At 43.0% G+C, this 22,018-nt stretch overlaps 1 protein-coding gene across 1 annotated transcript in view; it reads right to left on the minus strand.

The window, feature by feature from the left end:
• Positions 1-18,849, minus strand: part of LOC121363973 — a 66,950-nt gene extending 48,101 nt beyond the window's left edge. Inside the window, exon 1 of the mRNA XM_041486778.1 lies at positions 18,510-18,849. Within this exon, the coding sequence (XP_041342712.1) occupies positions 18,510-18,849 (340 nt within the window). The remainder of the gene's footprint in view (positions 1-18,509) is intronic.
• Between the last annotated feature and the right edge of the window lie 3,169 nt (positions 18,850-22,018).

The raw sequence follows: 22,018 nt of genomic DNA on the forward strand, positions 1-22,018 counted from the left end.
CTTTTCAGAAAAAAATTTCCAAAACCAAACCCCATATTTTTCACTATCTCACAGTCTCTGTTGCTGAGAGAATCCACAAAATGCAGAAGCCCAGCAAAGGAATATGAGACAAATGGGCAGAACTGAATTCCCAGTGCATCAATCTCCTGTTATCACTAATAAACCTCCAATTATTCAACCCATAAGTGGATGCTATGTTTTAGACATGAGATACAGTTTTTGTCTGACACCAGAAAATAGCATCAATATAAATGAAGCACGGGCCCCCTCAGGAACTTACAGCTTTGTGTGCTGCCTCCTGTATTTATTGCCTGGTCAAGTGTGAAATGGATACCCACCACTCCCTGAATTCCTTTCTGCATGAGCACTGCCAGAAGTGAAACGCCTCTGCCCTCAAGATGTAGGAGGGATAGAGGCAGCTTTGCCAGCCTGGCAGCGAGCATGTCCACTCAACCTGGGGCACAGGATGGAGAGACACCTCCAGAGATGGAGAAACATTCCCATCCCAGCCACAGAACCCTTGCTGGGTCACACAAACCTCCTGCCTGTCTTGCTTTGTCCTCACTTGACCCAGTCCCACAAGCAACAGCTGTCACACAGCAGAGGTAAGATTACTTTAAGTCATAAATTAGCATTAACTGCAAAAATACTGATTGTCTACCAAATCTGTGTATTACAAAATTCTTCACTGGAAGCAGGCCCAGCTGTGCTGCAGGTATAGCCTAGCTAACATTGCAGTTTCCTCCCTAGTGCAAAAGTGCTCTACTGGAAATTTTCTTCTGCATGTTTGCCTCTTCTTTATACATTCCAATTAGGAGCTCCCTCTATCCCTGACCAATTAGCTCATGCCTATTTGCATTAAAATAACACTGAGAAGCTGCCCACCATAAACCACTGGTATTTCCTGTTGATGCCACAGAAATCTTCATTTCTGTGCACTGAAATGCAGCTAATTTATCTTCCTGATAGCTCACACTAATTACTTGCTCACAGAGCAAGTCACCATTTTCAAATGCGTTTTCTTGAAAGCCAGGAGATCCATAGGAGATCCATACATCAAACAATTAAATTGGGTCTACTTCCTGTGGTTATAAGTCTAAATAAAGGCAAAGACATTAAAATTGTCTTTGGAATATCAAAGATATTGGAATATCAAAGATAGCATGAATAGTTTTATGGAAAGTAGCAGTGCATATAGAAGAAAATGAGTGCAGATAAGAGACACTCCCAGCTTATGTTGTGTATCACAACTGCTACTTATCAAAAACTGTATTCAGCAGCTGAAGGAGGAAAACTGATTTAGTCAGTCATAAGAAGAGCTAATTACACAACCCCCTTCCAGAGCATGAGGCTGTTGGAATGCATCTGAGATACCTGATGTGAAAATCCCTATTTCAGATAGTTTTAAGCGTTGAGCAGAGCAAGGTCTAGTGAGTCAGAGCTAACTTTGCAGGCAAATTAGCTTTTAATTTTCAATGTCACTTTATATTATGCAACTGGTTTGGAAACTTTCTTTTTCCTTGAGATAACATCTTCTCACCTGCACACTGTTCTTTCCTGCAGGAGGTGATTTCAGTTAATGGCAATACAAGCAGAATAAGACCCACTGGAATACCTACATTTTAATTCCAGGCACACTTCTAAGGTTTCCCTTTGGAAAAGCAGAAGCTAATTGAAGTCAGCTGGGAGCAGGTTACCCTGAAAGCTGTAAAACACAAGGACTGGATCCACTCTGAGCACACAACACCTCTGTGCTGACAATGGTCTGATTTCCATCCAGCAAACCCCAGTTCTACCTTATTGACAGTTTAGCTAAAACTGAACCTGCAGCAGCTGCACAGACACAGAGGGTACAGCCTCGGGCTGTTTATGGAGCAGAGGCCAGAGGCAGAGTGCTGAAAGGTGACCCAAGCCCAAGTCCTGCAGCCAAGCCATAGGTTTGTTATAGGATGACCTATACAAAGTTTAAGGTGTCTCCAGCAGAGGTGGAGGTTTCTGGAGAACAGGGACAATACATCTCTATGTCAAAAGCTTTCAGGAGTCTAGTAAAATGCGAGGATTTCTCCCCACATACCTTAAAAACTCAAACCAAAATGACAGGTTGAATTAAGAGCATGTGAAATTATGCTTAGAAATAGGAAAGCAATAATGGAAAAAGTTTTGGAAGGAACAGAGCTGATTGAAGCTGGTAATGGGTGACAGGATGAAGAAATCATTGTGTTCAAGAAGCTGGAAATCCACTCACTGAAGAGTGGCCATGCAAGCAGAAAAGGTGGGAGCACAAGTGAAGGAGTAGACTTTGGATAGTGCAGGGGAGAAGATGACACTGACAAAGATCCAGGACATGTTACTCTTCCACACCCAGAGGACCCACCTGAAAACATCAACACCTTCAGCGTTTGCTACCATCATCTGCACATTTAACTTCTCTATCAGAAATACCAACCAGACACCCAATCCCATTCTCTCACTCATGTCACAAGCTGGAGGCACTGCAGAATATGTCAATTTATTCCTCAGAAGCCAGGGGACAGGGCGGTCACAACAAAAACAAGACAGTAAAATATTTGCCTGTTTTAACCCGAATTAATTGCTTATGTGAATCTGATTGCAAAGCTTTCTATTGCTCCTCATGACACGCTGCCCAACCCTGAAATTCTGGCTGGTGGAAATGTTCCTGCACAACTCAGGGTGCCCAGCATGGCTGCAGCCATCCAACACCTGCCAGCTGGGTACACCTGGTGCTGGGGAACACACTGTGTGGAACTGGGGAGCTGCAATGTGGAACTGAGCTGGTTTTGCCTGCACAAAGTAGCTTGTGTGTCAAACACCTCATGCTGCTAAACAACAGAGTTGGACTTCCTGTATTAGCCAAGTTGGCATCCTGCAATAGGGAAGATGACATTTTTGCATTTGGCTTTTTCTGTTTCTGCACCACATCAAATTTTCCGCTGTGGTGTCAGGAGAGATTTCTCTCTACTTCCACTGGAAGAAGCCAGGTAAGGACAGCAGTTCTATACCTTTGTTATCTTTATAAAAAGGTTAGCTTGCCAACTGCCTTCATTTTTTTTACCAAAGGCAACGTACAGCTCAACAGAATATACATCAAAGTTTCCAGTGATTCCTTCACCTTTTCTGCTGTGCTGTCACTTGACATTTGCCTCAGAGGCAGTCCCAGTCAAAAAAGAACACTTTTGTTTTCTCTATATTGCCACTCTGAGACACAAAAAGAAAAAGTTCACCAGAGAGATGATCTGAAAGCAACCAACACTTCTTCCCTGGTTGAAGTTCCTTGATCTGGAAAGATTACCTCAGGTTAGGGTTATCTGCAAAAGTCCCTTCGCTCCAAGAAAATGTAAGTTAAAATGGCTTTTAAAGGAAAATAATTATTCTTAAGGTCTTCCCCAATTTCTAACGTGAAAAACTGTCTGGGAACTTGTTCTAATTATACTCCATATTTTGTTTATTCCATTATTCAACCATAACCACATCCTGCAGACAAAAGCCATCCAAGGCTTTCACCCACTGTGCCCAGAGCAGCAATACAGATATGCTATCACTCTTCAAAAGAACTCCCTTCCTGGGAAGGAGGAGAAAATAGGATGCACTTTATCTAACAAGTGGTATCTATTGATAAATCATGTCATCTAATGGTAATTAGATAATGGCATCTAATAATAAATCTTGACCATCTTTCTTATCTTTCTTTTCACTTGCCACAATTAAAGGCCAAGTTTAGGGAATATTTTTCAGTGTTCGGCTTTATGTTTAGAGATAAACAGTAAGTTACCAATTGCTGCTACTGATGCTTCTGCTTTGAACACCAGCTATTGTACAGGTTCTGTAATTCTAATCTGCCAGTATTTACAGGGTGACCAGTTTGTGCTAGGGCCACAGAACCCTGAAGGGAGCAGCAGCTTTTTCAGGCAGAACAGCTGGCACAGATATAAGCAGATAAAATATTAAGATGATGTTCTTAACAGTGCAAATTTCTGCACAAAATGAGAATCCTTCCCATCTGGTTCCCTTCTTACATATACAAAATAAAAGCACCAGGAAACAGACGTTTGCATCAAACCTCAAAAAAAGAAAATCAACCTTTTTTTGCTCTCCTTACCTACATTTTTAAAATGCAAATATGCAATGGACAATTAAAAATCTTGGAGTTTGGGAAGCACTAATTATAAATACATTTATGACACTTATATGTATTGCTCACATACAACAGTATCTGGGAAGTTGATAAACTAATAAACATTCCTGCAATCTCAAAAGATTAAATCCATCAAAGCTCCTAAAAGGATTCTGGGCAAGTCCTGCTCTGCCTTCCTACAGGGGGACCTGGAGTGCATTGAGTGCAGCTGAACCTGGAGCTCACGTGGGGTGCAGGGACAGGAGCTCCCTTACTTGCATTCTGTCTCATCTGTCCAGGCCATTGTGAGAAGTGCAGCTTTTTGTCAATGCAACCAGAAAAGACCTTCCTTCTCTGCAGTCAAACTGGGGTGATTTTTGGATCATGCTGGATACAGACTGCACTAGAAACAGCATGGCTTTCACTAAGCACGTACCAGCCTCTACGTGCACGTTTAACAGAGAAATAAAACCCACCAAGTGTCTGATGAAATGCACTGAAATAATCTCCCACCACGTTCAAGATGCACAGGAGGGGGAGGAACTCCTCCCACAGATCCAGGCACTAGAGGAAAGAACCCTGCAGAGCTCAGTTCCGAGATGCAAGATGTGGCTTCCCTCACTGCTCTGAAGTTCCTTATCTTCTGACTCTTCTTGGCATGAAGCTGAGAAGCTCCCTGTAGCAACAGGCTGTGAAAACACTCTGATCTGAGGCAAACAGATCCAACATTCTTTCTTCTGTTCTTTCCCCTCCTCACAGCAGAGGACCTATCTTGGGGAAAATGCAGGGTGGCAGCAGCAGAAAGGACACTAGGAGTGGAAACTGCCAATATTACTCACTTTTTCTCTCTAAGTTCATCTTCATTAACTCTTCAAATATTCCTCTTTTCCCTGTGGTAAGTGGGAAATATCTGGCTTCAGTCCCTGACAGTGCCAGTTACAATGTTCAAATGGATGTCTTCTTTCCTATCATTTTCAAAATAGCAAGTACACACAGGATCTCTCATTGACTAGAAATACAGGGCAAAAAAGACTGGGCAGAGATGTTAGTGCTCAGCACTGGTGCTAATCAGTAGCACACAGCTATTGGAGCACGGGATCCAGCTGGGGATCCCAGCTGTGTGGGATCCTGTCTTTTGTGATGTTCAGTAATGCTTTGTGTCCAAGCATTAGGTATTGTCCTACACAACCCTTTCAATATTAGCTCAAAACAACTCATTCAACAGCTCTGTGCCTTCCAACTGGAGTGAAGAAGCTGAAGAACAAATATTATGTATGCCTGAGTGATGAGAAGAGGCCTCTTCCTTTCTCACCCATCATCCTGATCCTTCAGTACAGAACAAAGCTGCTCTGCCGTGGATGTGTCAATACAACCATTTCCATGACAACAGCCTAGGATGTGCCAAATATAGACATTTGACTTCAACAAACAGAGAGGAAGAGACACATGACTAGAGGGTGTTCTGCTGCACTGCATTTAAACCCAATTCCTTCCTGATGGCTGTGGGTAAACACTCAGAGAAGAATTAACAGGGGCCCTTTGGGATAGCAGTGCTCTCTCAATCTCATTTCTGCCCCCCGTGCTCTCTCCTGCTGCAGAAGGCAGGGAACCAGCTGCCTGGCTTCACCCTCAGGTCTCCAACACAGAGCCCACAGCTGAGCTCTTCTTCATCATTAACTGCTGATGAAGAAAGGTTTAAAGTTTTTTTCCCACCCTCGTTTTTAATGAGCTGAAGTTCATATGCTCATTTTATTTCACCAGTTCTGCTTTAAAGACAGAAGACTGCCATAAACAAAGACAACTTAAATCACTTCAGAAGGTTTCAGCAGCATTTTTCTCCTCCTAGCCAAGTGAGGTTCAGACAGCAGGGAGGACTCCTGTAGAACACTGCAAGCAGCTTCTCTCCCTGCAGAAACCCCATCAGGGTGCAGAACATGACCTGAGGTCCTTCTGTCAGCTGCTGCCTTACCACATCACAGAATCATCACAGAATGGGTTGGGATGGAAAGGACCTCAAAGCTCCCCAAGCTTCAACCTCCTGCCACCAGCTAGGTCAGGCTGCCCAGGACCCTGTCCAGCCTGGCCTAGGACACAGTCCATGTAATAAGAAAAACCCTTGCTCTTCTTGCTGCACTGTGACACCATTCCAGCACAATGATGATCTAGAATCACAGTGTGTGAAGTGCCCAGCATTCTAACATGAATCCATTTAAAACAGTGAATTAGTGGAAGACCCACTAAAACACTTCCAGCACAGGGCTCTGAGATCCTGAATCAGAGCTATGTAGGGAGCAGGAAATTCCAACCTGCAGCAGAGTTCAAACTCTTTCTGTGGCCCTTGTAAGGTACTTGAAGCAATGTTTTGGTCTATGGCCCAGCTCTGTTTGCCTTTTGATTATCTTACAGACAGCACTTAGCAACCCACACAACCCCCTTGTATTTAGGTTTTATAGGAGAGGAGAACAGAGCAGGAATGTAGGTAATGTGCCTGGCTGCCACAGAGAGCACACAGAGTGAGTGATTGCCAAAACCCCTTTCCTCCCAGCATTCCTATCTACTTCCAGAGTCTGTGTCAAGGAACTCCCAAAGTCTCACTGCCTCAGGTGCTTTGTCAAGAAGAAAGTAGTTGAGATCAGTGTGTCCAGGAGAAAGCCCTGCTTTAATGGCAATGCTTCAAACTGTCCAAGGAAATTGTTAGATCAAAACCCTTTGAGCACAACAGGCTGAGCAACAAGAAAAGATATTCACAACCAAGGGATGTTGTGTTTAAATGAGGTTATCCAGGGAATTTACTCACAAGGGCTCATTCTAACAAGCACAATGGCCTCTTACAGAGAATTCTGGGATTAATAATTAGAGTATTGCAGCACAAAACTGTAGGCTGTTGTGCCCAATATGGCAGGTCCCTTCTGTGCTATTACTTGTTAGTTATGGAGTGCTATAAATAGTGGGACTGAATGAGTCTGTACACAGTGCAGAAACCACATACAAGGCTTGATAGAAGAGCACACAGTGCCTCAGTGCTTTCTAAGGATCCTCCAGACAAGGCTCCACCTTTGCATAAACTATTTGTACAACCAGATCCCTCCCACACATGCACCAAAGTCTGGCCTGACATATGCCTGAGTCCAGCTGGTATCTGACATTACTCTCAGAAAAACAAAAGCAGCACTGATCAGAGGCTCACACCCCACGTCCCCCTAGCAAGCTCTGCAAGTGCAGAAACACAAAACCCCACCACAAGCATACAAAATATCCCACACCATGCAATTCATGCCCTAAAATAATTAAATGCTGTTTCAGAGATTTAGGCACCAAACACTGTCTGTACAGGCACTAATGAACCTTCAGCTACAATACCTGCTGCAACCAAGCAACTCTGACCTGTCTTGGCCTCTCAAAGCTTCCTCTCCAGCTATGTGCTCAGCTGATCAATAGGAAGCAACTCGTGAATCCTGCAATGATCCAGCTGTCAGCAAACCCTTGGGATTAAAGCAGGAAAAATTTCCTTCTGCTTTATGTTTTCAGAAAATTTAATTTCCCTACCTGCCTTGCCAAAGAAAACACTTGACAGAGAAAGCTTCAGATGTGATACCAGTTGATCATTAAGGTAGTTAGGAGCCCAGAAAACACACCACATTAAACTCAGCCAGGACTCCAGTGCAAATGAGACTGCAAGGAACATACTGATGTTCCTGGAGTGGGTCCAGCTAAAGGTCAGGTGTGTTTAAGGCACTGGAGCACTTGACATACAGAGAGGCTGCGAGAGCTTGGGCTCTTCAGCCTGGGGAAGAGAAGGCTCAGTGTACCTCATGAGGGAGGTGCAGAAGACATAGTTAGACTCTGATCTGGTGGCCAACAAAAGGACAAGAAGAAATAGATAGAAACCAAAGTACAGTAAATTCTATTCCAATATAAACTTTTTTTACATTAAGGGTAGCCACAGCCTGAAAGAGGTTGCAGAGTCTCCATTCCTGGATATATTCAAACTTTTCTGCTCATGCAGGTCACTCTGGTGAGAGCATTGGAGTAGGACTAGACAGCCTGCAGGGGTGCCTAAAGCATTCTGAGATTCAGGCTGCTTAGAAGCCCTCAAGCAAAACCAGAAACTTCTACAGCAGGTAAAACTTTCAGGATAAGCCCACAGCAGAGGATGCTTCAGCTCTCAAGGACTCTGGAAATTCAAACATGATTAAAGAAAATCAATGTCAATCATGCAATTCAGCTTCCTTGCAAAGTAGAATCATGCAGGGGGAAACGTCCATCCTCCCTGCTGCCTGATCAGAGAAGAAAAAGGGTCAGTGCTCCAGCCAGCACAGCAAAACACACAAGCCAAGGTACCATTAAAAATATTTGTCACAAGTTTGGGAAGTAACAGAAAGAAGTTACTCCTGCTCTCATCTGCTTCCAGTTTGCACCTAGCCAAGACTCATCTTCCTCTGAGTACTCAGGAACTGATGAACCGCCCCTTCTTTGCTTAGCATGATAAAGGAATTGGGTCATAGTCAGCTGTAAAGTTAAAGCACCGATGCCACTACAAGTCAGTGAACACCTCAAGAGAAGTGTAAAGCAGAAGAATTGGTGCCTGGTCCTCTGACAAGAGGGCAGAATGGTTCTCCTCTTCCCTATACTCCCCAAAAAAAAAAAAATTATAAATCATCCTCTGTTTTTTCTTAATACAACTGGAAAAGTTTTTGCACTCAAGGTGCCTTTTTCAAAAATGAAAACTGAAAGAAAAAAGGTAGCACCTGAGAGGAAGACAGAATCCCAGGTTGCAGGTCCCACCTTTATTCAGGAAAACAAACCATTTATTTGGCCAAGCAGCCTTTCAGGACTTGGGTGCAGCAGTGCTCATACTCATCTACATTTGTGATTTCAGAGACATCAAGAATGATTCAGATGAGTCAAGACTAATGCCCTGGCCATAATTAATTCAGTGTATTTTTAAATAATTCTGTTCAAGTGTCAAGTCACAGGGTTGAAACACTGTGACATTTCTTTGTCTTACCCTTGGAAGTACTTTCTTTCCTTCTGAAATTCAAGTTTTCCAGATCAGAGGAGTTATCTGAATTAGACAATCACAAGTGGCTGCCTAAGAGATGCATAGGCTGTCCTACATACTATTACTTTGGAGATTTCCTCCAGTAGCTCAAAGATGATGGCCAAGTGGCATTTGGGGGCCAAGCAGAAGTCCCAGCTATGCAGTGTGTGCTCTCAAGTGAGCCAGAAAAAGCAGCACGAACACAGGTGACTATAGATTCACAGAAAAAAACTTGACCAGCCCCCAGAATTCAGCCTGTGCAGAGAACTGACAGTAAGACAGCATGAAATAGGACTGCCAGGCCCTAGATTTATGACAGCATAGAGATTGTGGTGAAGCTCAGAATTTGGAGCAAAAATAGCCCAAATTAAATTATTTTGTGCTCTCCAAAGAGAAATGACATATCCAATCAACAAGTTTCAGTAGAGATGGGTTCTGCATATTTTTAATTTATTCGGGCTTTTAAGGCTGATAAGAATGCCACATTTCAAATTGATCCAAATCACTGTTTTGGGGGTATTAGTAACGCTGTGTTTTCATAATAAACTCTCTTAAAAGGTTTATTGTCAAAGCTTCTTTCAGGCATGCAGAGTAGGTTTTTGCCCTGAGCAGGATGTACCATCAGTGACCTCGAGCTGACATGCAGCCCTGCTCAGGGCTGAGAGAGTCAGCAGGAGCTGAGCCAAGCCAGTGCTTCAAACAGCAGCTCCAGCATCCAGACTGATATTCTCTTATCCAGGTCACCCTGTATTGTCAGAAACTGTGACAGTTTCAACACAGCCACACAACAGGAGCTTGCCTGCTGTAGGGCTGGGAACAGCCCAGTGCTCACTCTGGGATTGTTCACCTGCCTGCAGCCCCCTGCTGTCACCTCCCAGCTGGGACCCAGCTCACCTCTGAACACGGCAGGAGTGTATTTTTTGGACAAACTCTGTCCTGGGCACTTGAGCACACAGGGCTGCTGGCTCATGTGATTCTCCAGAGCTGCACTGTGTCCCAGACCAGGGACAGTGTCACAGAGCGTGGTCACTTCCCTTGATGCCTCAAGGGGCTGGAGCAGAGGCTGGATGGAGAGCAGAGCCATAAAGTGCAGATTTACTGAAGTGCCTTCCTTGGCACACCCTGGCAGCAGCAGAGCCACAGTCCTGGCTCTGCCCAGGGGCTCCAAGCAAAGGAGGGCTTGGTCACGAGATCTCACATTTTTATAGGTTTTAGTCCATTTGCATACAGGAGTTAACTGTCCAATTAACAGCTTCAAATGATGAAGTTTCATCCTCCTTGCTTGCTTGCCCACCCTCCTCCTTTGACGTTGTTCATGCTTTGGGCCTGAAGTTTGAGGAGATTTTCCTTGAGTCTCCAGCTGGAACAGGATTTTTTTGTCTCCACCACCCTGTGCAAAGATCCTGGTGACACTTAATATAAAGCTAAAAGCTGCACTCCAAAACAAAACAGAAAAACTTAAACCCCAAGGTATCACCCTGAGGGCCAGCAAGGGAAGTCACAGCACAGGAGCAGCTCCAGCAGCCCTTGGCTGACTCTCACTGCCCTCTGCACCTCCCTGCCACAGCTGAGCCTTGAGCTCCCAGATAGCTCAGGTTGGGCTTGTTTAGATTCAGTAATTATGCAGACAGATTCTCCTCCTTTTAACTCATATGAGCCTTGGCATTTGTAAAGATCCTGCAACAGGGAATAGAATAATGTTATAGGGAGAAGAATAATGTTAATGACAGCTCCAAGAACAGGGAGCTATAGCCAGTAGGTGCACAGCCTTGCTTGTGGTTTCCTTTGCCTCTTAGAACACTCCATGAAAACTCCTAGAAAACTCCTGAACTGCAGTTTCCCAATGCCAAGTCTGTCTTTTCACATGTACACCCCGGTAGTGAATGTGGTTCACAAAGAGCTGAGGGCTTCTCACACCTGGCCTGGAAAGGTTCCATTGGCCAAGGGAGAGCACAGTAAATCCTACCCATTCCAACAGATCGTGTTGTGCTAACACTGATTGTCCTAGCTCACTGCCTTTTCCTGCATTTTTATGGACACTTCAATTTAAAAAAAAAGAAAATACCCAAAATTCAAGACTACCTCATGGAAACTATTGCCATTAGCCAAAATGGAAACTCTTGCAATTTCACTGCCACATAGAAATAAATCTCTGCCAGCTGTTTTGAAAACATCATTAGTCTTATGTTCCTTTATTCTCAACATGAAGCATTCCAATGCCATTATAATGATTCTCTTTTTTTAATTTTAAAGAAAATAATTCTTTTTAAAAAATCAAAGTTCTGCATTGACCTCATTTTCCTGACACAAAAACTTCTTTTACAAGCTATTTTATAAATACTTACATGTAATTTACCTTCCAAAGCAAGAGGATGGAACCATATACCTTAACAGTACACTTGAAATGGATTTCAAATTATTATTTAGGCATTTATCAGATCCTTTAAGAAGGGTCTTGAAAGTAACCTTATCCATTGGTAAACAAAAAAAGGTACAGCCCACACGCAGAAATGCTTGTTTTTGAGAAACCTTACAGAGGAATGTTCTAAAATTAACTAATGAATAACCTTGTGTGTGTGTATATGTATATATACACATACACACACTTCCACTCAAACATGAGGTAAAATATAATTCAACAGAATAAGAACAAGGATAATATTCAAAACAATTGTGTACTCAGCTGCCTTTAGCACTTGATTTTCCTCCTATACTATGACCACTTGCCAGCCTTCACCCTGCTGGAGGCCACAGAATGCAGGAATCAGCTGCACATGAGGTGATGCATTAGAGCATCCATAAGCACTCCCTGGGATACAGCACAACTTGGAAATGGCTCAATTACTCCAGCAAAGCAATTACTCTCTACTCCATGGCAAAAAGAAAAGAAAAAAAAAGGTTTATTTGAGCTCTTATGAGCCAACATCATAGTCCAGGGAATCGCTTACTCCTTGACTAGCAGGGACTGAGAATAACAGCAGCAAAGCTCTCTACCTGTTTAGGCAAATACACCCCGAGGGATATTTGTAGTAAGAGCTGCCAAGACTTGGATGTTCACACAATGTAATCCAAGACAGTTAACCAGGTGCAAACCATGTTCCTATCAGCTTACAGCCAGGCTACTGTCTCGCTTTCATGTGCAGACACACACTTTTAGGAGCAGCTTTTTGAGAATGGCACAGCCACTGAAGGCACTCCGTATCCAAGAAGACAGCTCATCTCGAGACTTTGGGCCTGCTCAGACCAATGTCCTGTGCAGTCCAGCACACTCAGCTCATCCTTGGCGCTTTTAAGCAAATCACTGAACTAGTTAGTTGGTTTAACAAACACCAGGCCACAAAAGGATTGTGAGATGAGACAGGATTCCAATTAAATTAGAAGCCTCCACAGATAATTACTGACACTCAGAAGAGGGCTATATTTCTCTAATCCTTCAAAGACACTTCTCATGATCCAGAAGAACTGCAGAACAAGACCTTAGTAGGGAATAAGCTTAGTTACAGACTTAGTCATTTAAAGGCCATATCCCAATGGCAAAGGACAGGGAGGATTGTCCCCTACATTGTTTAACTTAACTAATTGCTAAGCAGCCATGGCAAAGCTGCATCTTGTGTAGGCAGCAAGTACACATTCTCTGTGACCACTGGGCATAGACACTATTTGCCAGCACGTGCTCTAATCTATTCTTGCTGGTTTTTTTACCTACATGAACTAGACCCAGATAATGCAAATGAAAAGGTATTGTCAAGTTTCTACCAGCTTTGAGTGTCCACCTAAAGGTAGAGAAGAAAGGAAGGGTCAGGTAAGCTTCATGGCACCATTTCATTCCCCTTTTCTTTACTCTCTTGGACCATGCTAGTTTCCTGCTGCAAGAGCTGTGATGCTAGCAGTACTGAAATCAGGTGGCTTAAAGCTGTTTCACATCCATGCAGAAAAATAACAGCAACTGAAGCTGGGATATATCACAGAGAAGTGGTGGTTTGAAAGACTTCTCTAAAGGTAACTGAATCTTTGAGAAAATACAGCCTTAGAAGTTGTCATATTCCTCAGCAAAGGGAGTAGTGATCACAACTTAAATGTTCTTCATGGGAGGTGTTTTGAAGGCAGAGAAGGCAAAGGATGAAGATGGTGTATCTGTGACACCTGGGGAAGTATCACAGGCAGTGTTCCAAAGATTCAGCTTTCCCTGCTGCAAACACAGCATCAGCAAAGATGGGAATATTTATTTCTGATAGTCACAGGTGCTAATCTGTGCCTCACAGGGACATGAGAATAAGCATTTACTCCTCTTGAAACAACACAACAAAATCTCAAGGGAAAATCAACTAGAACTACCCCCAATACATTAACATGCAATTAAAACTCCAAAGTAGCTGAACTTACAAAATCTGGTTCTGCTGCAAACAGAGGTACAGAAACATGATTAGACTTCCTACCTATATTAACACTATTTTTATTCCCTTTAATTGAAAAGCATGATGCTAGAGGATACTCTTCACTGAAAAAAAACCCATTTAGTAAGTGTACTAAATGTGTTAGGTGGCCAAGTTTACACACATTTAGCATTGACTGAGATTCCCTTTACTGGAATGAACTCAACCACTTACCATTATAGATGCCCTCACTATTTGAATGTAATGCCAAGTCACAGTTCAGTAACACTCAACACTATTTGGAAGATGTATTTTCAACTAAGAAATATTTACTTAAGCTTTAGGGCAGCTCACTAGCTCATCCAAGAGATGTGCATCTTGTAATTCTTCCTCAAAAGTTCAGGATTGCCCTTAGGTTTAACCTTATCATACCAGTCACCACTACAAATTAATCTACACAGAGAAAAAAAAAAACCAGCCAAGTGAATTTAGCATGGATTACTGTTTGTTTGTTCTTAAATCCATCAATTATTTGTTCAGAAGATGAGTGGGAGTTATTGTGGCAGGTGACAGGGGATATATGAGGGAACACACAGGACATGTTAGAGTGCAAGCAATGAATCCAGCTGAAATATCCTAGCTCAGGATTTGCCAAGGTAATGGTGCAACACAACCTGGAGATGCTGCACTGGATGCTCTGAGGCACTCACTTTTTTTCCTCCCTGTTTGCCTTTTGATGCATTCTGAAGCAATTTGAACCTTAAATCAATCTCCCCTTGTGTGACCTCTAACTCTTGCTGAGTGACCCTAGAGAAAGAAGGATCAGTGGAATTATGCACTGCAGTCCATGAACACAGCTGAAGACATCAGTACCAAAAAGACAGGGCTAGGGGAAGAAAAAGGAAAAAGAAAAGGTTAAAAAGAAAATCTTGCCAAACAAGAACGACGCAAAGCATTCGCCACAGCTCTATTACTGGCTCTCCCATCAGCCACAACAATGAAATGAATGACTTGGAAAAAACCTTCCTAAAAAACCCACAATTTTCTTTTTAAGCTCTGAATGAAGAAAAAAAACCTCCACACCCATGCTTCATGTTTTCTAGTTTGTTTAAAGGCCGTATTCCCAAGGGCAGTAGATGAGCATATCTGCATATTAGGAGCCACAAATCTGTGCAGAGGCGCACTGAAGTGGAGCCTGTACAATTAAATTGCTACATATGCACAAATACACTGAGGATCCCAGGGAAACTATGGCAACCACTAGTCCTCCAGGTTGTGATTCTCCCTTTGTCCCTACCTCTCTTTGCTCTTCCAGCCCTTCCCAACTTGGACAAGAAAAATAATAAACAGAAGTGTTAATGAGGTCGGGATTGGACCTGCAACAAAGGAGCTGGAAAGGCAAAGAGAGCTGCTCACAGGCTTGAATCTGGAAACATTCTAAAGGAAAAACTTTTCAGTGGAGCTGTACAACAGTGATGAATGGGATACAAGCAGCCCTGGGGTACCAAGTCCTGCCTAGGAAACCAGGGCTAGAGCACCCAGAGTGCCACTGAACCACTGGCTGGAGCACTGGTACAAGTGACTTTTAATCTGGATGCCTTATGGGGTTTTGGCCAGCTGAGATAGTTACAGCCCCATTTTCAGAATTGCTGAGCCACCCCAACTCCCAGTCCTTTTCTCACAGGACACCTGCACCGGACTTGGACACTGCTCGTAAGTATTTAAAAATAGTAAGGATACTGTCCAAGTATCAAATATACCTTTTTATCTATCCTAAATCATGCTTTGAAAGTCTTTTGGGTCCTCTGTGAGGGTTACTGATGCTTGCAAAGTCCTCTGGCATCCTCAAATGAAGAGCCTGGTAGGAGAGTAAAGCATTCCTTATTTTCATTTTATTTATTTCATTCCTTATTTTCATGTTTATATTTAGCTTCAGGGAGAAGGGTCTTCTCGTGTAAGGTAGTGTTTATTGACATTTAGACCAGAAATGCCACTGATAGTAAAAAACAGTAGATTTTTTTCACTTCCTACAAACCTGAATCATGGGGTTTTTTGCATTGTATTTCAAGCAGCATTTGCACAGAAGTTTATGCTGTAACAACAGGTCTTTTCTCTTTCAACTGTCACATTTAGCTTCCCCTCTTGGTCAATATATTACAACAAGGTCAACCCCAAACCAAAAGGAATTGTATACTTCATTACTGACCGCAGAGGAAGATAAACCAAAGACAGTTTTTGCTCTTGTGAACCTCAGAAAACTCTGTCATTTCTACACAGGAGATGTCAATTTGTATTTCTGAATCACACACTGTCAAACACATGCATACATAAACACACATCTCTGTCTCTTCACCTCCTTGGAATCTAAATTATCTAAAAGAAAAACTCCAATGGATGCATTCCAATCGTACCTCCCACCTTCTTTTCACCTCCACATTTCAGTAATTTAAATCTGGCTTATTTCTACTCTTCCCTGAAGTCTTAGACAGCAACAGACTCAGTATAAAGATCCCTACAGAAAAGGTGATGTACACACAGGGGAAAAAAGCAAAACCCTCTCTGCCAAGTGCGCCTATGCAGCCTTGAGGACACGCAGGATCCCCTTCAAACAGGGAAAGGGACTGACTCATCCCTCAGACCTCTTTTAATGCAATGTTGGGCACTTCATAGTATTTCCAAACAGTCTGTACTCTTTCTTCCCCTCCTAACTCCATGGAAAGGTGCTGGAGGCTGCCTGCTCCTCTGAGGAGAGGACATTGCCACACATTTTAGTGACTGCTTCTCTCATGCGTTGCCAGCTGCTACTGCTCCTGCTGGGTTTTTCTCTTGGGTTTTCTGTTCGGGTTTTTTTGGTTGGTTTAAACAATGTATTAAATTTTACCATTCGAAAATGTTACTCAGCACAAGCTTTAAAGAAATCCTGCATCACTCCTCAAACAGGCAATTGACGTTGGTGGAGAGGAGCAGTCCTACCACAACTTCCTAAGTTTAAGCCAAAGAAGAATTCTGACAGAGAAGAATCAAAACAAAATAAATTCTCCCTAGTGATCCATTTCTCTCAAAGTTTAATCCTAATTCTGACCTGAATTGTGTTAGTAGTTAGAGACAAACTGCTCAGAAAACTTTTGCACATGGGAAGACACCTACCACACAGGCAGCAAGGAGTCTGAAATGCAGTGATCTGCTTTTATTATTGCATTTATATATCAATACTGTAATTATGAAACTTAATTTGGTTTCTCCCTGTCCTCAGTCTGTCTCCATACCGTTTTCTGTTCCATTTCTTCACATCTCTATATTTCCTGCTAAATGCATGTGGCATTCACAAAATGACACCATGCCTCACAGCCTTGGGAGCAAGACTATTGTGGAAATGAAAGAGCATTTAGAAAAACAGACTTAATGTCAGAGCCTGCTTTTGCCATCAACCTCACTTCTTTTGTATCACTGTTCACCATTTGTTTCAAGTGACCTGATTAAGCCCAAGAATGCTTCCAGGGAGGGCAGCTGACAGCAAACCCTGTGGCACAGAGGGGATGGAGCCACTGCTGCAACCCCACAGAACTCTGAGCAGAGTTTGCAGAAAGACCCTGTGCCAGACTTACCTCATGCCAATGTCAGAGCATGCTGGGGTCAACTTGCACTCCCAGTTACAAGAGAAAACAGCCAGCAAATGCTACTGAGAATGCAAAAGCACATCATCTTGCACTTGCAGCCCAGGTCTTTCCCCAAAACAGAGCACCAATGGCTTGATCTCACCCTCAGCTTTTTTTCCTGTCCCTGGACTCTCAGGATGTACTGTAGGTGGTTAGTGCTTTTGGCCATCTAGAAGGTAGGGTGTGCAGGGTGGAAAGTCTGTAGCCCTTTCCTGTATGGTTGTGCAGTTACTCACACTTCAGCAGAGACTCCAGAGCTGCAATGGAGATTTTATTAAACAGCTCTGGATCTACAGTAGCAGATGGAATGATAAAACCTTTCAATAATTAAAAGTACACACAACTAAAGCAGATTACACAGAACTGCACCCTGAATTCTTCCCAAGCCTTGATTCTAGCTGGTAGCACTGGGTATTTCACTAAGGAAATGGCAGTCACTGGTGGCCTTGAAGGCACTTGTCTGAATTCATCTAAGAGAGGAACTAATTTACTGCAGCTCTATTAAAAATCTCTCTAAACAGCAACAGCTGAACAGCTCAGCAGTCATTGGCCGTTAACATCATTGCCAGGATCCTTTGCTAGGATCAGTTGGGAATGAGAAACCTTCTTTACTATGCTTGCAGTTCAAACATTCAAACCCTAAACAGGCACATCAGTAACTAAAAACCAGAATGCCAGATCCAGACAGGCTGAGCCAGAACGGGTCCAGGCTACATGAACATGCCTCCAAAATCTCTGGTTCAGAAAGACATTAAATAATAGATGGGAAAGCAAAAACTGAACTTGAGCAGCTGGCTCAGGGACCTGCCTTTCCCTCCTTCAGTGCACAGCAGTGCAACCCTACCTAGCTCTCATCTGCTGCACAGCGCTCGCCTGGGCATTTTCTAGAGGCAGTGATACTCTCTCCACTGGAATTTACACAGAGAAATATCAACTCTAACGTTCAGCTCTATATGATTAAGCTGAAATGAGAAATGTTCCAACAGGCAAGGACAGCTTTAATCAGGTAGAAGCCTACACACTGTTTCCAAAGCCATTAAAAACCTATTTCTTCCCTTCTGACTTAAGAAGTCTATTAAGGGTCTGTGTTGTTTTGGTTCAGGTTTAAGTCTGCAGAGGGTATAGCTAGCAAATACCAAATGCTTTGGTTATCTCTCTAGACTAAGATACTGCATTTCCAAATTATATACTTTTTCCAGAAGGTTTGGTTTCTCAAGGTCAGTGCAATATCATAGAGCAGTTAAAAAAATAAAATTTAAAAAAAAAAAAAAAAAAAAAAAAGGAAAAGGAAGAAAAGAGCCCCTTACCTGTGGCAGAGTGCAGACTCTCCAAGCTCCAGTACCTGGACAGGACGCCTCTCATGCCACCACCACCACACACCACCCCGCTGCTGTCTGAATCCGAGCCCGGCGAGAGCCCGGAGCTGCCACTGCTGCTGCAGTTCTCGGCACTGTGTGCCCCGCTGGACTCGCTGGGGCACTGCTGGGTCCTCATGCAGGCGGGTGACAGGGGGAGCCGGGGGCTCTGCGGGGCCGCGGGAGGGATCGGGCAGCGCTCTGCGGAGCTCTCGCAGGGCAGCGGGACCTGGCAGCGCCGGCCGAGCACTGGGCTGGATCCCGAGCCCCCGCTCCGCTCGCCTCGATGCATCCTGACATCATAGGGGTCCGCTAAGGAGGCTCCCTCCGAGGCAGCTCCGCCGCTCTCAGCCGCAGCTCCCAGCAGCTGATTTTTATTAAAGCCGATTTCAAGGCATTAAGGAAGCAAAGGGTGAGACAGAGATCTCTGCTCCTAATTTAGCAGAACTGTCAGATTAAAAATAAATAAGTGGAAATAGTAGAATTTCATGCATTTTAAAAATGCCCGAGTGAGAGAGACCTTGTGTTATCTGCTTCCCCTGAGAACTCAGAAAGGATTTAACATATAAACTAATCATGTTTAGAACTGGCTGTGACTGCTGCTATTAAAAAACTATTTTTGTAAGTACTCGGAAGAAGAATTCAAAATGAAATTAAAGCCAGAAAAACACAGATTGAGATTTGGGGAGATTGCAGCTGGGAGTTCTGAAAAATCATATTAGCATCCACTCCCAGACTGCGGACCTGGTATGATCCCTCTTTCCGTGTGTAATCTTTGTAAGAGACCTCAACTGAAACAGCATCCCTGACTACCATTTACTAGAAAGCTTTATATTCTCATTACCTAACAGGAGATTCCCTGTATCCCTACAAAAGGATCCTGAAAAAATACTAGTTCCCTGGGAATGCAGAAATACCTGTGCACTTTAACAACAGCTTTGAGGGACCACAGAGATTTTGTAATAAACGACATTCCTGGGCTGCCACTCTGCTCAAAGACCTTGCAGACAGCAGATTTGTCAAACTACCAAAGTAATTTAAGAGTAGCCACATGGTTTGTACTCTGTGCAGCAGAAAAGAGTGCAAGACCAGAATTAGCATGATTCAGGGTGGGATTACTCAGGCCAGGTGAGACTGCAAGTAGGGGTTGGACCAAAGCAAAGGAGGAGATCAGCTCCCCCAGCACATCTGGGAGAGGGACAGCCACAAAGGAAAACCCCACACTGCTCCTGTCACAGAGAGAGTGAACGTGGCTCCAGACACCCAAACCCAAACCCAGGAGCCCAATTTCACACAAGAACTGAAAACGCTTATTTGGCAATTTGTATGTAAGGTGGCTCATTGCAAAGTAGATAAGGCCATCACAGCTTTTTCCAATAGAGACCCCTTTGAGTTTGCCTCACTATTTATGCAGTAGCAGAGTTATTTCAGTGCAGTAAGACTTCTGGTTTTCTGAGTATTTCCTAATAGGAAAAAAATGTCACACTCCATCACTGGAGAATATCACAAGGCACCCAATAATACTGAACCAACTTAAATATTCCAGCTGTTCTTTAAAAGAACGGTCTCTGTAGCAGTAAAAAAAAAAAAAAGATATTTTATGTATTCTGTTCTAATTATGTTCCCATACTCAGAAAGGTTACAGGAAAAAAAAAAAAAAAAAAAAAAAAAAAAAAAAAAAAAATTACATTTCTAGTGATCTGTGACAAAATAATTCCCTCAATTATAATGGAAACGTGTTCTCAATTTGATTGCAGTAGAGCCACTCTTCTGCATTGATCTGGTTCTTCCAGAACTGCCTGCGTTCAAGTACAACTGGAGAGAAACTCTTCTTGATCACAATCATCAGGGGAAGGTAAATTAAAAATTGACAACAAAGGCAGCTGTTCTGTGGTTTTGGAGAACAAGGCACCGAGAAGAAGAAAGGCAGTGCACCTCTTCAGAGAGCAAAGGTGCTAAAGAGAGACTACAAATCAGTCCTAATTATCCTTATGTATGTGTGTCTGTTGTAGATATGCACTGGAGAGGAATTTTCTAACAGAATGCAATGAAGAAAAATACTACACAGCCAAATTTTGGAAAGCAAAAATTTTGTCAGAGTTCAAGACTGCAACCCATCATAGAGGGGTTCCACCGACTACAGATTTTTTTTGTTGCTGTTGTAAAATCTACATGGAGACTTTCTTCTGTGACATTAGAGAGAGGTTATCTAAGGCTGATGCAGCAGTAACTGAGTCCAACTAAAGATTAAGAATCTCACTGCACAGCCTGGTAAAGATAGCCAAGCTAGCCTTGGACAACCTGATCCCAAATATCTGCTGGATTTTTTAGTCTCTGTTGGGTTCTCCTGTAATCTTGTAGCTTTGAACAGTGATTACCAGAATCATTCAGGATTTCCTAGGACCTTCTTCTTCTCTCTTTGCCCCACAGAGGGATCTTACTGGTATGCTAAATCTTCCATCTCAGTAGCTAATACATACAATCCCACTCAACTTGCTAAGACAAATTTTCAGGAACTCAGCTACTACCAGGCCCTGCTTTTAAGACTGGATGAAGCCCTTTGAGTGAGCAAAGACCTCACAGAGGACAAATGTTTGTGGCTGTGGCTAAACAGAACCAAGATTGACATAGTGGGTCTAATCTTTCTGTGATTAAGAGACAAAGTGAAAAGTATACAGTAGGCAATGTGATTATTTTTTAGCCACTTAAATTCAATTATACTCCTCTAGTTAATGGGGATGGAACAGACATTTCATGCTACAGCTACCATGATACACTTCTGGGAACTTGCATACCACTTTTTTCAAGAGCTAAAATGACAAAAATGGAATAAATAACTCAGCTTGCTATTTTGCTGAACTACAGGACTGCTAAATATTTATAAGACATAATGAAGTCCTGTTATTGAGCTAATATTTTCCCTCTTGAACAGATTTCTCCAGTGGCTGTCAAACATCTTCATATTAACTGTTGCCAAGTGTGAGTTTAACAGCACATCTATAGCTGGGAAAAGAAGATTAAAGTTGTCCACATGATGTTGAGTAAACAAACAGTCCCTTTGCCTCTGAGAAATACTTTCCACTGCACCAGGGAGGCTGGAGGATAACTCAGTATCACTAAGTGGTCACTGTTTTCCAGACTATCCACAAAAGATTCAGCCCTTGAGAACTTGGCTTGCCTATTCTTGTTGCAGGATTTCCAAGGCCACCAGTATGTTCCTCATCAGCACACATCAGTCACAGGGAATTCATGCCTCTCTGCTTGGCACAACCAACCACAGCTCTGTGGTCTAACTCCAGGGCATCTCTTGTAGATATCTGATAGAAAATTCAAAGACCTGAGGCTGTTCTAATATGACAAGACATGTGGAAAGTTGCCAAAAAGATTTGGTCTGCATTTAGATAACAATTTAAAATAATACAGGTATGACATTTGTTCTAGCACAGCTACAAACCTATCTT

Source organism: Pyrgilauda ruficollis, unplaced genomic scaffold (assembly GCF_017590135.1).
Source record: "Pyrgilauda ruficollis isolate IOZ18807 unplaced genomic scaffold, ASM1759013v1 scaffold79, whole genome shotgun sequence".
Taxonomy (NCBI): domain Eukaryota; kingdom Metazoa; phylum Chordata; class Aves; order Passeriformes; family Passeridae; genus Pyrgilauda; species Pyrgilauda ruficollis.